Raw genomic sequence first — 18,006 nt, 5'->3', positions numbered from 1 at the left:
GCAGCACAAGACAAAATAGATAAAACATTGGTTAATGTGCATCATTTACACTTGCATTCAAGCTACAGTTAAACCATTAGATAAAATAAAAACATTATGCCTAGTTTGCCTATTCTCTGTCTTTTGAACAAACGCATGTCAATGAATAAAAGATTGGGCTGAGGTCCTGTCTGTCTACAAATCTGCATATTGTGATAGGGATCAGTGGCCATTGGCTCTTACACATGAATATTTAAATAAGTGGCCCTTACATGGAGGCTTTTGAGGACTTTTAAAGAGATAGTTCAACCCAAAAATGTTGTTCAAAACCTGTATGAGTTTCTTTCTTCTGCTGAACACAAGAGAAGATATTTTGAAGAATGTTGGCAATCAAACAGTTGATGGTCCTCATTGACTTCCATAGTAGGAAAAAATGGCTACCGTCAACTGTTTGGTTACCCACATTCTTCAAAATATCTTCATTTGTGTTCATTAGAAGAAAGAAACTCAAACAGTTTTGAAACAACTTGAGGGTGTGTAAATGATAACATAATTTTTATATTTTTTTTAAGTGGAAACATCAAAATAGAAACGCACCAATGTTATGCACACACACACACACACACACAAAAATTGTTAACAAACTGCCAATGATCAGGGCCAATTACATCCTGTCAATCAAAAGGGGGCGGGGAAAATGTGTCAGGCACTGCATTAACAGTTAACAGTAAAAATTTGACTTTATATCACCGTAGTTCAAGCCAGAGTTGCCGTATCTACACCAAACATTATTTGCCGCGCCTCGCATCCAATAATCACAAAGAGCTTTGATACTTGTGAAACAAAGTCTCAGCTTTCAAATTATGTCCATTTTATCGTGAAATTCAAACAATAAATGCTGTTTTGACGCTCTTAAATGTGATGTGGCGGATCGCTGTAGCGCCTCAGTTCAAGCACGAGTCTTTTCTTCCACTTTAATACAAGTTATAGCACCAAAAAAACATGCATGAACATCAGCAGTTATGTTGAAAGATACATTACAACTTATCATGTTTCATGTAATCATTGAATCAGTGTTTCAACCACGGAAAGACGATTGTCATTTCCTTTGAATGGCTGACGTCATGCATTGCCGAACTGAATTGTGGGTTGCTTTGTGTCGCGTCACCAGCATTGCTCTCGGCAGAAGTTGAAAACTTTTCAACTTTTCAACTTTTCAAGCGACCAACGCAGGCGTCAGCCAATCAGATCGCCTATGCAAATGAAATACCCTAGTGCAGATGCTAGATAATTGTGTTCATGCAACACCAGAAAAGTAATGTGATTGGCTGTTGTCACTATGATGGGCGAGTCAGCACCAGCTTCAGACACGCCCTCTGTCATGCCCACATGTAAATGCAGCGCTAACGAAGTCATCCAATGTTCACAGTTCATTATTTAGCTATAAAAACACTAAAGATGTGCATATTTACTGCAAATTATATATGTACGCTTGAATACATTTATCAAGAAGACAAGTGTTTATGAAAACTATCTTAAAGTATGTGCACCTGAGTTCAAACATTTCCGTTCATTTAGTGTATCGATTATATCTGAAAATAAAAAGCAGTTGAATATAATACATCTGTTGTTAATTTGAACCTCTAATATTATAGTAATGTACCAAATGATTGGTTCCCTGTATAGTTTACAGCAATGTTGGGAGAGTATTTTTCCCCTTAAGAAAATCAAACTTATCAGCAGATATCATTCTGAATAATTTGAGGAGAAGTTTAGTATCGGTGCATGTATAACCCTTCATGTTTGCACCCGCTCCAAGCGGGACTCGAACCCGGGTCCGCGGGCATGAGAGAATCGGTGGCTCTAACAAGGAGGCTAAAGGCTACAACCTCTAGCATCACTCGCTAGAGCGTCTCTTGAGATCAGAGGAGTGCAGTTTACTCGCACAGCGTCTTCTAAATGGCCTCCATTACACATGTATACACTCACCTAAAGGATTATTAGGAACACCTGTTCAAATTCTCATTAATGCAATTATCTAATCAACCAATCACATGGCAGTTGCTTCAATGCATTTAGGGGTGTGGTCCTGGTCAAGACAATCTCCTGAACTCCAAACTGAATGTCAGAATGGGAAAGAAAGGTGATTTAAGCAATTTTGAGCGTGGCATGGTTGTTGGTGCCAGACGGGCCGGTCTGAGTATTTCACAATCTGCTCAGTTACTGGGATTTTCACGCACAACCATTTCTAGGGTTTACAAAGAATGGTGTGAAAAGGGAAAAACATCCAGTATGCGGCAGTCCTGTGGGCCAAAATGCCTTGTTGATGCTAGAGGTCAGAGGAGAATGGGCCGACTGATTCAAGCTGATAGAAGAGCAACTTTGACTGAAATAACCACTCGTTACAACCGAGGTGTGCAGCAAAGAATTTGTGAAGCCACAACACGCACAACCTTGAGGCGGATGGGCTACAACAGCAGAAGACCCCACCGGGTACCACTCATCTCCACTACAAATAGGAAAAAGAGGCGACAATTTGCACAAGCTCACCAAAATTGGACAGTTGAAGACTGGAAAAATGTTGCCTGGTCTGATGAGTCTGGATTTCTGTTGAGACATTCAGATGGTAGAGTCAGAATTTGGCGTAAACAGAATGAGAACATGGATCCATCATGCCTTGTTACCACTGTGCAGGCTGGTGGTGGTGGTGTAATGGTGTGGGGATGTTTTCTTGGCACACTTTAGGCCCCTTAGTGCCAATTGGGCATCGTTTAAATGCCACGGCCTACCTGAGCATTGTTTCTGACCATGTCCATCCCTTTATGACCACCATGTCCCCATCCTCTGATGGCTACTTCCAGCAGGATAATGCACCGTCACAAAGCTCCAATCATTTCAAATTGGTTTCTTGAAAATGACAATGAGTTCACTGAACTAAAATGGCCGCCACAGTCACCAGATCTCAACCCAATAGAGCATCTTTGGGATGTGGTGGAACGGGAGCTTCGTGCCCTGGATGTGCATCCCACAAATCTCCATCAACTGCAAGATGCTATCCTATCATTATGGGCCAACATTTCTAAAGAATGCTTTCAGCACCTTGTTGAATCAATGCCACGTAGAATTAAGGCAGTTCTGAAGGCGAAAGGGGGTCAAACACAGTATTAGTATGTGTTCCTAATAATCCTTTAGGTGAGTGTATATTAAAAAGGTGTTTTTTCTTCTTCATTGCATTTGTTGTTACTGCTTTAAATAGATTTGGCTCTTTACGGACATCTATGTAACGTGTCTTGCATTAATAAGCATTCCTTCGGCTGCCTCAAACGTTCAATCGTTCCTCTCTGTTCTTTAAGCAAAAAAAGATCAGTAATCATCATCTGCAAGCCTTTGACAGTAAGATATAAATAGTGCGATATTACAGTTGCCACTGTGTGTTTTGTGCTATCCATGAGTCAGGCGCTCTTGTTATGCGTGTCTGGCTCGCGGTGACTGCAGCGTGTCCCGGAGGTGGAGAGTTACCAGACTGGCAGGGTGTCTGTGTGCCCTTGGCTGAGCTTCTGCATAGGCAGGCTGATTAACAGCCAAAACGCATAGAGCCAGAAAGAGAATATGTCCCGGCGGCAGTGTACGGTCAATAATTCATCTAGAAGCTAGTAAAAGGGGACAAAGATCGTCAAACTTGGGTTTTTACAGAGGAAACCCAATACAGCCTTTGTGATACTGAGATGTTCAGTCAGTCAGCGGAGGAGTGTGTGAGCTCATGATATATAGTGCTCAACTAAACACACTACACTCAGTCACAGAGCATATAATGAAATCTGCCACCATGTGAATCACTGTTGGATTCATTCCCAACATACCCAAAAATGTACTTTAATAGAACCCTTGTGGAAAAGAAGTGCACCTATTTATATTGAGTGTGTACTTCAAATGTTAAAAGTATAATTAAAAGATATTCAGGTAATATAATATTAATGAAATAAAAAGGCTGCTTAAGTGCACGTACTTTCATGATTGTGCTTAACACATTTAAGTAGACTTTTAATTGGGCTTTGTAATAATGTCAAATTTAAAGTTTATTTTACGGTGTCCTTCTTACATATGTTACATGTACTTATCATAATAACACAGTAAATTATGCATAATTACATGCAACTAAACCAAATCCTAACCCTAGAGTAAGCACATGTTGTTAATTAATATTACTCAGTTTGGTTTAGGGTTAGTTGCATGTAATTATGCATAATTTACTGATATTACTATGGTAAGTGCATGAAACATATGTAACAAGCACACTGTAAAATAAAGTGTTACCATACATCAATTTATAGATACATTTACACTTAAAATAAAGTGTAACCAAAGTTTTACTTTAAATATATATATTTTTAATACAATTTCGTTGTGCCCTTATTTTGAACTAACATACTAAAGTATATGTAAAGTACTTTATTATAATTTGAACATTAGTGTGTTATTCAATATTGCATTTAAAGTTCATATTTTAAATGTACTACATTGGAACCTCACTATAAAAAGTGTAATTATAAATATATTTAAATACATGACACATTTCAATAAAATTATGGTAACACTTTAGTTTAGGGTCCAATTCTCACTAACTAGTTGCTTATAATCATGCATATTACGAGGATATTGGCTGTTTATTAGTACTTATAACGCACATATTAATGCCTTATTCTGCATCCCTTAATCCTAAACGTGACAACTACCTTACTAACTATTAATAAATTAGGAGTTTATTGAGGCAAAAGTCGTACTTAATCGTGAGAATTGGACCCTAAAATAAGGTGTGGCCAAAATTAAAGTACATTAAACAATTAAAATATGTTTAAAATATGTTATGCTGTAACATATGCTGACACACCCCTTCAAACAGAGCGTTCATTTCAGACGGATAAAATCAGGGTAGGAAAAAAAAATGTATTTCTAAATTATGACAATTTTTGATGTAAATACACTCAAAAAAATAACTCATTGGATAAACTCAATTTAATTGAGGGCAGGTTTTCCATCCAATAAATATGTGTAGCCACAACGCATAAAAAACGAATTCATGCAATGAAATGTAATTGAGTTGGTCCAACTATCAAATACAGTTTAAATTATATTTATATACTTATAACAAGGTTTTTTTTATACTTGTCAAACTTAAATTAAAACATTTAATTGGAAAATCAATTATAAGTAGTTTCATTCATCATCTTACATAATGTAAATAATGAAAATATGAGAAAAGAGGTGTCACTCATGACATTAGCATAGATCACTGAGCCTCTCTTCAGCATAACGGTAACCACAAAATTAAAAAACATTACAGAAACCTCTCTAAATGTCCAACATAACTGAACATTAACTAACAACATCATTCCCTTTATAGAAAAATCCCTAAATTTATTCTCCTAATGGACTCCCTTGCAGTTAGTTGTGTCAACACAAATATTTCATGTAGTTTCAACACAACTGAATTAAGTAAACTTCAGTTTTAAATATATTAGGTTGATTGAACACAATTAAATTAAGTTGTGACAAAATTAGATGTTTAAGTGAACAGAATTTAAATGTGTCTATGAAGGACCTGAATAATTTTTTTGAGTGTATCATACTAACATTATAAGTGCACACCATGAAACATAAAAAAAAAACAATAAAACAATGACCCCTTTAAAATAGTTCATTAAAATAGTTTTGTTCAAGTGATATTTATTATGTAAATCTAGTCTATTTTCCAAATCATGTCAGAGCTGAAGCCTATCCCAGCATCTCAACTGTTGGAAAAAACCCACACCAACACAAGGAGAGCAAACGTCACACAGACTCAAAACCTGGACCTTCTTGCTTCAATCACTAATTTCAACTTCCAAAAGAGCGTAAAGCCAGATGATATAAAGACTGAGTGTACTTTCACAGTCAAGTCCTAACTTGCCTGAAATGCATGTCATCGTCCTTCGAGGGCTCTGACTGATCGTGGGGTGTTAGGAGCCCGCCATCTTCAGCCGGATCCTGATGATCGCTCATGGTCTTAGGCCTGGAGTACACACAAACACACAATAACACGTCATACACTTCTAATGAGCATTTAGCCTTTTCCCATAGCAATACAGCACATGCTATTTCTAGGCTACAATTATAAAGGTGTGATAAATGGACCAGCACTGCTGCGCTGCACTGCGTGATGTTCTGGCCTACTCTTCCCTTGTTATCTTTAATTGGGAAGCTTCATTAGCCTAGAGTTTGAGTCATCTCTGTGTGCACTGACGGGCCGTTTCCTGATTTTGAAGGTCACACCATTTGATCCGCTGCTTAAAGCACCCTAGAGACTTAATGCATGCTGTTACGTGGCACATACGCAGCTGGTGCGCTGCTCCTCTAAATCGCTTAACTAGCAGTTATCCTGCTGGCTTTGTGCTAATGCACCTACAGGGCAGAAATGAGAGGAGGGCAAAGTGCAAGGTATGCAAACCTACCATGCATTAAAATACAAAGAGAAATACGTAGACAAGAGGATTAAACGGCCAGCGCATGATAATGGTAACGGGATGGCAGTTACTGTTAAGACATAAATGACCCTCTCTCTCTGAGCAGGTATTTTTGTGCTGCTGTGCCTTTAAGAAGCGCTCCTGTCACATGTGAACTGGGGGAAAAAAGGCTCCGCCTGAACACAAGCTGATGCAGGTTTGCTGTTATATACACAACTATCAGGCATAACATTATGAAGTGAATAACACTGATGATCTCTTCATCACCTGGTAGTGGGTGGGATGTATTAGGCAGAAAGTGAACATTTTGTCCTCAGAGTTGATGTATTAGAAGCAGGAAAAATGGGCAAGCGTAAGGATTTGAGTGAGTTTGACAAGGGCCAGATTGTGACGGCGAGACGACTGGGTCAGAGCATCTCCAAAACTGCAGCTCTTGTCGGGTGTTCCCGGTCTGCAGTGGTCAGTCTCTATCAAAAGTGCCCAGAGGAAGGACCAGTGGAGAACCGGCCACAGGGTCATGAAGGACCAGTGGAGAACCGGCCACAGGGTCATGAAGGACCAGTGGAGAACCGGCCACAGGGTCATGAAGGACCAGTGGAGAACCGGCCACAGGGTCATGAAGGACCAGTGGAGAACCGGCCACAGGGTCATGAAGGACCAGTGGAGAACCGGCCACAGGGTCATGAAGGACCAGTGGAGAACCGGCCACAGGGTCATGAAGGACCAGTGGAGAACCGGCCACAGGGTCATGAAGGACCAGTGGAGAACCGGCCACAGGGTCATGAAGGACCAGTGGAGAACCGGCCACAGGGTCATGAAGGACCAGTGGAGAACAGGCCACAGGGTCATGAAGGACCAGTGGAGAACCGGCCACAGGGTCATGAAGGACCAGTGGAGAACAGGCCACAGGGTCATGAAGGACCAGTGGAGAACCGGCCACAGGGTCATGGGCGGCCGTGGCTCATTGATGCACGTGGGGAGTGAAGGCTGGCCCGTGTGGTCCGATCAAACAGACGAGCTACTGGAGCTCAAACTGCTCAAGAAGTTAATGCTGGTTCTGATAGAAAGCTGTCAGAATACACAGAGCAGTTTGTTGTGTATGTGGCGGCACAGCTGCTGACCAGTGCCCATGCTGACCCCTGTCCACCACCCAAAGCACCAACAGTGGCCATTTAATTTCATGTCATTTGCAATTAAATGAAAATGCATTATAGTTTAATTTGACATTAAATACAGTTAATTGAACTTAAGTGTGATTTTTATGACCTACTCAAGCAGGACTTAAGTACATCTTTATATGTAATTTCATAATTACTTCTACAGTCATGGAAATATGGTTAAAGTGTCCTGCCAAATACACTGACAAGCATTTATAGTAAACGTAAATATCCTTTCTATTGAAGCATGTATGTCATATATTTATAATTACACATTTGTAATGAAGTTGCAATTTAGAACATTTACTTAATGTAACATCAAATAACACAAGTTATTTTCAAGTACTTTACATTTGCTTGAGTATGTTAGTCGACACATCAAAATAGAATAAAATGATTATTAAAACATAATTTAAAAATGTACTTTAAAAGAAAAACATTTAATACAAAAAATATAATAAATAATAATAGGCTATTTTCTGCCCTGGTTTTGAGCCTAGCTCTTGAAACGCTCTGGTTTTATGGGCGTGCCGCATTGAAGACTTGGAAGTAAACGCCCACTGCTATGATTGGATAACAGTTTTGCTTATTATAATGAGCTTCGGCTCCCCCGTCAGTACACGTGAGGAATTGTTTTGAAAACGTGTGGAGAAACGGCAACGGGAATGATTCGCCCACAGGGCTCGCAAAATGTCTTTATCAAACGAACACAATGATTTCTCTCTCATCCACCCGCGATTGATTGGAATGTTATTTTTTATTACTTGACGGATATAACCGCGCACGTATTTCACTATTTAAGATAGAGCGAGCCCTGGCCCATACATGTTCGAGACTGATCATGAATCGCAGGACAATGAACCAACAACACCTCAAATACAAAGGATACTCCAGCCTGTGACAGCGTGCTAAGTTATGTTTAGTTAGACACGTACATAATCAGTAGATATCAAACGTAAAAATGCAATACTATCACACATAAAAAACTGTTTTCACTCACATAATGTCTGAAACATGCCATAAGCTTTATTGCTTGGAAGTTCGATCCAGTTTAGCTCCACCCATACCTGTTATTTATCTATGTCAGGCACGAATTGGTGGGCGTGGCTACTGAATTAGGCGTTCGTCTTCTTCGGTTAAGGCGGCGTTTCACTGCACTCTGACGTCACGGGGACGCACATTCGCAGATCGATCGTTTGTTGGGCCTGGCGTCAATAAAAGCTTTTCTTTAAGGGAGTTTTCAGCTCTGAAATTTACAAGATATTCTTATATTATCATGACCTTTTATATATCAAAGGCTCAAGGGAAAGTTGATTTCTTTAAGAAACATAGTAATGAAAGTGTGTAGAGAGAGAGAGAGAGAGAGAGAGAGAGAGAGAGAGAGAGAGAGAGAGAGAGAGAGAGAGAGATAAAAATAATGACAATAAAAAAACTGTTTTCTGTGATCATGGAAAAATAAAAAAGGGCTTGTAAAATCATTGTTCATGTCATTTTTATTCATTTTTTCAATTATATTTAATTACTTTTAATGCATTAATTTAATTCTGTAAATTAAATAAGTTTAAAAACAAGCAGCTTTGTCATTAAAACAGAAGTACCAGACATATCTTGGGGGTTTGAGAACCAATGATAAACATTATAGTATATTATTTGGACACTGATGAACATGAAGAACTCTTAGGGGAAGCCGTGCTTTACGTGTAGTCTTAAAGCAATCATCACCGGTGGGCAGGGTAATCACCCCAACACACGTCATTTCCATCTAACAATAACAGTGTTGATGTATTCATCTGTCTGATGTGGCCTCAGGAGCTCCAGGTTCAGAACGGTTATAGTACTATGAACTGTTTTATATCATGATATGACATCTAGAGCTGTCCTGAATGTTAGATGTACATCAGTGACCTGCTTTCTCTCAATATTACTGCGTATTTACTAGGCAGGATAACCGCTAATCCATTTAGCCAAATCAACTTTAGCCAACAGGCACAGAAGCTTCTCTTAAAGACACACCACCATTTTGAGCTTCCTGGCAACGACATTGATTGGCACAAACAAGGCTTGAAAACCCTCTTAAAAACGTCCACTCTTCCAGTACAATAAGCCGTAAGACACAGCCGCAGTAACTGCTGTAGTTTGCTAATGTGAATGTTTAGAGCGGGCAGTGACAGGAGGTTGGCTGTATTTGTGTCAAGGGCCCTCAGGGCTTCACAGCAATAACAGAGAGGCAGCTGTACCGCAGGAGGATCATGGGCCGCTCTCATGTACGTCTGCAGGCGGTCCACACACAAGAGAGCTTCCTGACGGATACTTTGCACGCCATTCACATGGCATTATCCAAACTGTATTGTGAGGACATGCTAGGGAGATTATTTTGTTGGAAAACACCTGCGCGATGGTTTATGTCAGCAAGAGGCGGGTTTAAATGAGGACAACAATAGTTTGTTTCATTTTGACATTACTGGAACACTTTGAAAAACATCCTTTCTTCTCCTAAATAGGGGTGGGCGATATGACCAAAATCTTACATCACGATATGAGTCATTTTGAGTGGTGTCAAATCAATTAATAGCATCTAACATAAAAGTTTGTTTACATAATATGTGTGTGTGTATATTAAAATTAAATATATTTATTAAATTAAAACATTTGAGAATCGACATCACCCTTTATTCAAATATTATTAAAAGATTTTGTGAGCATATTGCGTAATTGTGTTTTATTTGTAATAATGCAGTGAAACATGCCAAATTGTGCTATTTTCATGATTTATCACCAAAAATTTTTTTATTTATGTGCTTCAGATACAATAATATTTTGAGTTATTTATTTATTAAACCAATTTCCTTCATTGTTAACTCACATTTTTAATTTCAATGAACTCAAAATGTTAAGGCAACCAGGTTACTTACTTTTTAAAGTTAAACCAACAATATTTTTTTTACAGTGTAGCAATTTTATTTCATGATAACAATATATATCACGATATAGTTATTTTTACTTTGAATAAGGTTTTTTATGATATCAAAATCTTTGATACCATTGAAATTTCATAATTCTACCATTTTCCAATATCATAAAAAAATTAACTAACTACAAACATATAGGAAAACAAACTGCATTAGAAGAAATACATTAAATAGAACTGAAAAACTTCAACCACTAGAAATAAGAAATATTGCATAAAATGTATAAAGTAATCAAATGTATAAATAAATCATCTTCACTTTGTAAATTAAATATACATTTATTCTTATTAAAGTAACAAAAGTGATTCAGTCAAGACCAGTGAGTGATTGGTTTATTAGGCTGCTGTCACTTTAAGAGTGAATGCACGGATCTAATATACTGATACACATGCGTCTTCTTTCTCAACTGTTTACATTCACTTAAGACTTTAATGAATGTTTATGAGGATACTTGGAAAGATGGGCATTTTGACAAGTGTATTTAACCGTGAAATTAGTTCTCTTTCGCTGCTTATTGCACTTCCGTGGTTTAAAATCACTTGTTTCAAAACTGCAATGCTTAAAAGCATATAAAAAATAATAAACTTTCGTGACTGTATCAAATACGGCATTCTCAATAAACCCGTCTCCGGCGTGATGCCTCCGAAATTTCGATTATTCCTATTTAATAAATATTTAATCGACACATCATCCTCAATAAACCCGTCTCCAGCGTGCTGCCTCCGATCTTTCGAATATTCCGATCTATTATGACCTCTGACCTGTAAAGTTGCCAGAATAATAATCATACGCTGTTTTTTAATTGGCCAGAAGAGAACTGGCACCCCGACTGAGCCTGGTTTCTTCAAAGGTTTATTTTTCTCCATTAGGTCACCTGATGGGGTTTTGGTTTCCTTGCCACTGTCGCCTTTAGCTTGGCTTGCTCAGTTGGGGACACTAAATATCCAAATAAATCTAGTTATTAAACTAAATTAACCATATAAACTAAATTACTGATCTAATTACTGATCTAAAGCCTGAGAGTTGGATGCTAGGACAAGGAGGCTAAAGGCTACAACCCCTAGCGTCAGTCACTAGAGCATCTCTTGAGATCAGAGCACAACTACATAGCACAGTAACGTCACATGAGAATAAAATCTCACAAATTTCTAATGGTTAATCGTGATTTGGGTCTACCAGTATATCCCCCACTAATGGTAATCATAACTACTTCAAAAAATACCCTAGTTGCTGCAGTTGTAACTATACTGTAAAACCAAAATAAATTCATAAGAGGTGTCACCTTATTTTTTTAATGGTTAAAAACATTTTTGGAATCTTGGTAAAATATTTTGAATTTTTGGGGGAATTTTGGTAAAAACTATGGTGGTTGTGGTAAATTCTTGAAACACTGAACTCTCACGTACATCACATTTGCTGATGTATTATTGTAAAGACTCTCCCTGTGAGTGACCTACATTAACGTCTTATCTCAGTCTCAACTCCTCTTGGCCTGCTCCACTGCCCTTTCCATTTATAAACACATAGCGGGTTATATATAGTTTGTATGGAGTGGATGCTGACTAGTTAAAATGTTTTGTGTGATAAAAATATCCTGTCCAGTGTTTGGTACAGCCTAAAGGAACTATTAATGGTGTTTAAGTGTGTATTAAAACCTACCCACGGTGACTACAGGTGTTAGCTATATTTCATTTCTGAGAGGAATGAAAACAAGGCTGTAAGGGATAGAATACAATTCGTTCAATGGATTCTACTGCTGTTTAACAACAGCCTCATTTTATTTTGAGTTCAATTCAATCTAAGGTCTATACATGTACATACTAGCAACAGACCACCAGACATATCTGCTTAAGTTAAAATTGGTGTGGTTATGGTTCAATAAAGCAATTTTATAGCCGCCTAAACTTCTGTAACCATGATAAAATTTGGGTTCATAACGGAGAAACCCTTGCCAGAACTTCAGACAAACGGCCAAAAAATGTTTCATAAAAATAAAATAAAAACGTTCCATGAATGATGCATGTTTTTGTGCTAACATCTGGTAAACATTATTAATGTTGACGTTATATTAATGCTACTAGAAGAATGTTTGAGAGAACCTGCCAGAACATTAGCTAAAGTTCTGAAAACTTTCCCTGCTAGCTGGGTTTTACAAGCTTCATGCCGCCAAGACTTTATAATGGGAGCTACAATTACGAATTTACTCATTTGTAATGAGTTAACATTAAAAAAAATCACACCATAATCAAAAAAATCTGCTATCTTTATCACAAATCAAACCATGCATTGATCAAACAAAATTTAGCCCTTTTCACATTTTCGGGTTTCTCAGAAGCGGAAGTCGTCATAGTTGGGTAAACTTCTAGCGGTGAATGAGATAATAGCCTACATTCAATGTGTGTGTGTGTGTGTGTGTGTGTGTGTGTGTGTGTGTGTGTGTGTGTGTGTGTGTGTGTGTGTGTGTGTGTGTGTGTGTTCTCATTTGCTCAAATAGCAAAAAACTAAAATAAAAACACCACACAAGTGTTTTTACAATTTTTAAAAGATGGAAAAAATAGAGATCAATAACTGCAGGCAGAAGACGTCAATTTACCATCACTGACTCTCACAGCAGCGTTGTTTTTCTTGTTTTGTTTTTTGTAATTTGATGCAAATGTAATATAATACAACGTATAGTCTTATACATGTATATAATATATAAAATATAAAAAACTTTGCAGGATTTACGATGATGATGACCGTTAAAACGCGTCATCACAGTCGGAAAAAAGGGGTCCGTTGACACGTACCTGAGGAAATATCCAAACCCTCGCTCGACGTATCCCATAGAGGTGAGTCAGTGTAAACACAACGGCATCATTACCGGCGTTATAATAGTCCGTGTTTATGATTGTAAAGGGTCAAAAGTGTGATCGCGAGCGTTATGTAGTCAGTGTGATGTCTTATGAGAGCTGTAGCGTCAGCAGCATTAGCGACTGGTGTTATTAGGAAGCTCCTGGAACTCTCGCTGGATTTACTCCACGGTATCAGCACACACACATATACACACACTCACACAGGTTGTTTTGCTATCTAAGTGAGGACATTCCATAAGCGTAATAGTTTTTATACTGTACAAACTGTACATTCTATCCCCTTACACTACCCCTACCCATCTCTCTCTCAAACACACTCTGCCCTTAAACCTACCCATCACACACACACACACACACACACACACACACACACACACACACACACACACACACACACACACACACACACACACACACACACACACACACACACACACACACACACACACACACACACACACAACCCCTAAAACTACACATCTCTCTCTCTCTCTCTCTCTCTCTCTCTCTCTCTCTCTCTCTCACACACACACACACACACAACCCCTAAAACTACACATCTCTCTCTCTCTCTCTCTCTCACACACACACACACACACACACACACACACACACACACACACACACATCACATGAAACATTCTGCATTTTAACATTTGTAATAAAACATTGCTTAGTATGTTTTAAAGCATATGAAATGTCCTCATATTTCATGTTTACGTCGTAATACCTGTGTCATTATACAAATTTGTGTCCTCATAAATCACAACACACACACACGCACACACGCGCACACACACACACACACACACACACACACACACACACACACACACACACACACACACACACACACACACACACACACACACACACACACACACACACACACACACACACACACACAGACTGACAACAGACCCATTTGCTCGTTACATCAATAGTTTTTCTAGTCCAGCCACTTTTGATGACAACGGCTGACAATATCGGTAGATGTCTATATATATGTATCTGTATTTTCAAAATAAGTTTATTATTATTAGCCTACTATTATTATACTTTATGACAGAAGTATTTCATTTAGTACAACAGCTGTTGGTAATATCATAGATTTTAATTTAAGATTTGAAAACAGAATAACAAATAGTAGCCCTAAAGATTGTGTAAATTAAATTAAAACAGATAGCACTATGAAATGTAAAAGTACAGCCAAAGCAAACACAAGCAGCCTGAAATGACTGGGGACATTTTTCCCGACTACACAGATCAGTTTTTAACAGATTAAAGTTGAGCATTAATAAAACACAGGTCAACAGTCACACACACACACACACACACGATTCTGAGCCTCACCGGTCCCGGGTGCGACAGGTCCTGGAGCTGTGACCATGGGGGCGTCTCTGTGCCTCAGGCCCCTCCGCTGAAGGAGCCTCAGAACTGGCTGCGTATATAGTGCATCCCATGAAATCCCAGATGTCCGATGCAGACTTGCTAAGCAGCAAGAGGAAACCTGTACTTCCATGCCCTTGCAGGACATCAGAGGAAAAGTCATTGCCTCAGCTTCTCCCTGCCTCCCTCCCTCCCTCCCTCCCGTCAGCGATAATCAGATTTTACATTTACAATCCACAAAATCATCCTGCGTAATCTCCACTGCTGCATCACGTTGCACATAAAAAGCTCCTTTTGTCATAGACAAAGCACTTTACACAAGCCGAAAGGGCTTTATGGCTCTTACCGTGCAAATACCCAAATGATTCAAAACAATTACCCTTTCAAACATTTCATTGTTGTCATATGACTGTCTAACAGCATTAGAGCAATAAGGCAAGTGAATTAAACGCTAGGGATTTGGAATTTCATGCATCCAAGATTTTTGTAACGGTGAAGGATTTGTAATGTTATCAGCAGTTTATTGAGCCAGTCAGTCTTATAAACATATAAACACTTGTTTTATTAGTTAACAGCGCTCACAGTCATATAAAATGTGGAAATATCACAATTTTAATAAGGACTGGCATATAATGGAAGTAGTTATTTTTAAAAAAATCAGTGACTGACAATTTCATAGTTTCATTGGATATAAATTGCATAATATCTATATTCATGAACGGTTGGGGGAAATCATGAAGATTTATTGGTCGTGTAGGAATGGGAAAAATTCATTAATTTGATAAATAATCATTGACACAGTGGGAACGAGTGTCCTCTAGTGTTAACTGGACCTTACAATGGTCAGTATGGCCGTGTTTACTCCTGGTATTAAGATGCGTTTTGGTCGATCGGATCACAAGTAGACGAGGGAGACACATTCCCATTTACACCTGGTGTTTTAATCCGTCTCTTTTCTCCACTTTCAACCACTTCTGTCCTGATTTCTTCGAGGGGAGGGTCTAATTAATAGATGGGCTTTTTCAGATCTTTCCATCTAATGGATGTTATAAGCTCACGCAATTTACATATGAAAGAGACCGGAGACGACGGAAAAACACACGGAGAGCATCAGCTTTAGTTTCTGCTCTGACAGCTGAACGCTGTGAGTGTGTGTTAGACATCAGGAATGGTGAAAGAACCAGGGTGCGAAATTCCACTCATGTTTAGTACAGATTCGTAGAAAAAATATAAATTAATATCAACTTCTTGGATTTTTGGACGAACAGCAAAGGAAGCTGACTCCAGGCCTCTGTGGTCGATTCTGTGTCAAGGAATTTAACAGCTTTTTACACTGTTAAAGACTTGTAAACTCATGCTAAACATGGACAAAGTTTCACAAAAAAGTTGGACGTTTGATGGAGTATTTCTGTGCCAAAAATACTCCTTCTGGTTTCTGTTGCCTCTGGCTTGGCGTGCTCAGTTGGGGACACTAAATTTTTCAACTAAACATCGAAATACATCTAATTATTACACTAAATTAACCATTTAAACTAAATTACTGATCAAATTATTGATCTAAAGCCCACACTGTCACTGTATGATACTTTAAATTTTTCCAGAATGGCTATACAGCTGAATAAAATTATGCTGCATTATTTTCCTGTTTAACACTGTAAAGCTGCTTTGAAACAATCTACATTGTTAAAAGCGCTATATAAATAAAGTTGACTTGACTTGACTACTGTAGATACAACTTACTGTATATTTATGCCACTGTCATAGCGATCACTGGAATATACAGCTACGAGTTATCGCGCTAAAAACCCGGCTAAAGTCATGAATGAGCACGTCTGCCTGCTGATCGCTGGTTGGCTGAAAGTGCGTGCTCGTCGGCGAGAACCCGCCCTATCTGGCAGCATGGTGTGTGATTTGTGCAGGTGCAGGCGTGATTGATCGCGTACAACCCAATAGGGTGTCGGAATGGTTTGTGTTTATCCTTCTCATCCAACCACAATCAAATTCACTCTGTCCGGATGGCGCGATTTATCTGGATAGTTTTTTTTTTGATGACAAGCCGGAATGAAAACATGCCGAAATGGAATAGGAGTAACGAGGCTATTATTAAAATGTAAGGAGTAGAAAGTACAGATAATTGCTTGAAAATGTAAGGAGTAGAAGTAAAAAGTAGGCTGAAAAATAATTACTCCAGTAAAGTATAGATACTCAATTTCTACTTAAGTAAGGTAACAAAGTATTTGTACTTCGTTACTTGACACCTCTGATTACAATAGTCCATAAACCAAGTTATATCCTCATAAACCACGAGTAAACACACACAAATGTTGTAAAACTCGCGCATGACAAGGATGGGCAACAGTGGTCGAGTAATCGAGTACTCGAACGTGACAGCGATCATCGATCATGAGAACGATGATCGCCCTGAAAAGAAAAAAAAAATGTGTCTCTTTTTTTATTGGTTATTGCTGCGCGGTACCGGAGGACTGATTGGTTAGCGTTATACAGCCTCCAGACCGGCGAAATAAAGTGAAACTGAGGCGTGCCCTAAAGTGATGTCTGGAATCACTGATCATTGAATGGTTAGTGCAAGATGTGCAGCGCCAATCTGTCACAGCCTACATAACATTATAATGAGAACACCGTGGAAAATGCTGTAAATGATCTGTGCTTAGTTCCCCGTGTATCAGCTGATCCACAGAGAAACTAGCGAGAACACTCAGACTAGCGCGTGAAGTTCATGTGAGCATCCGCGTCCTTATCTGCAGATGCACGTTGTAAGATTACTTTTATGTTTTCTATATCTGATTAATCTAATATAAGAAGCGTTTGGTTGAGCTTAATCAGCAAAGCGCTGCCGTTATACCGGCTGCTGTTCATTCTCTTCAGTTTCAGCTCAAATGCATTAATGCTCGAGCTCGACATGGTTTAGAGACAGATATTCTTTTCAGATCGGCTATTTCTTTCTCAGAATCATTGACATTAGTAATGCAGCAGTGCTATACTGTGCTCATATTTTTTAACAGTAGAGTTTATTTAAAGTTGTTTTTCGTTTTGAGTTTGAAAACGCGCAGTGATGTCTGTAAACACTTCGATCATGAATAATACAATTAAGTGCATGATGTGCAGAGTCAATCTGTCAAAGCATTATAATGAGAAC

The 18,006-nt window shown here is 38.6% G+C and overlaps 1 protein-coding gene across 4 annotated transcripts in view; it reads right to left on the bottom strand.

Annotated features, from left to right (window-relative positions):
• The window catches only part of gramd2aa (GRAM domain containing 2Aa), a 69,063-nt gene extending 54,034 nt beyond the window's left edge, over positions 1 to 15,029 (bottom strand). Inside the window, exons 1-2 of one of the 4 annotated variants that reach the window (XM_079806865.1) lie at positions 14,814 to 15,029; positions 5,927 to 6,028 (exon numbers count right to left, since the gene is read on the bottom strand). In XM_079806865.1, coding sequence (XP_079662991.1) covers positions 5,927 to 6,028; positions 14,814 to 14,923 — 212 coding nt within the window. In that variant the 5' untranslated portion in view covers positions 14,924 to 15,029. Of the gene's footprint in view, positions 1 to 5,926; positions 6,029 to 6,150; positions 6,222 to 13,394; positions 14,024 to 14,813 lie in introns of those variants that run through there. The other 3 variants (XM_079806866.1, XM_079806868.1, XM_079806867.1) reach the window with 3 other exon arrangements.
• Positions 15,030 to 18,006: the final 2,977 nt, after the last annotated feature.

This window comes from Gobio gobio, assembly GCF_949357685.1.
Source record: "Gobio gobio genome assembly, chromosome: 2".
Lineage (NCBI taxonomy): Eukaryota > Metazoa > Chordata > Actinopteri > Cypriniformes > Gobionidae > Gobio > Gobio gobio.
The sequence above is the reverse complement of the archived record's forward strand: the minus strand, read 5'-3'. Positions and strand labels throughout refer to the sequence as shown.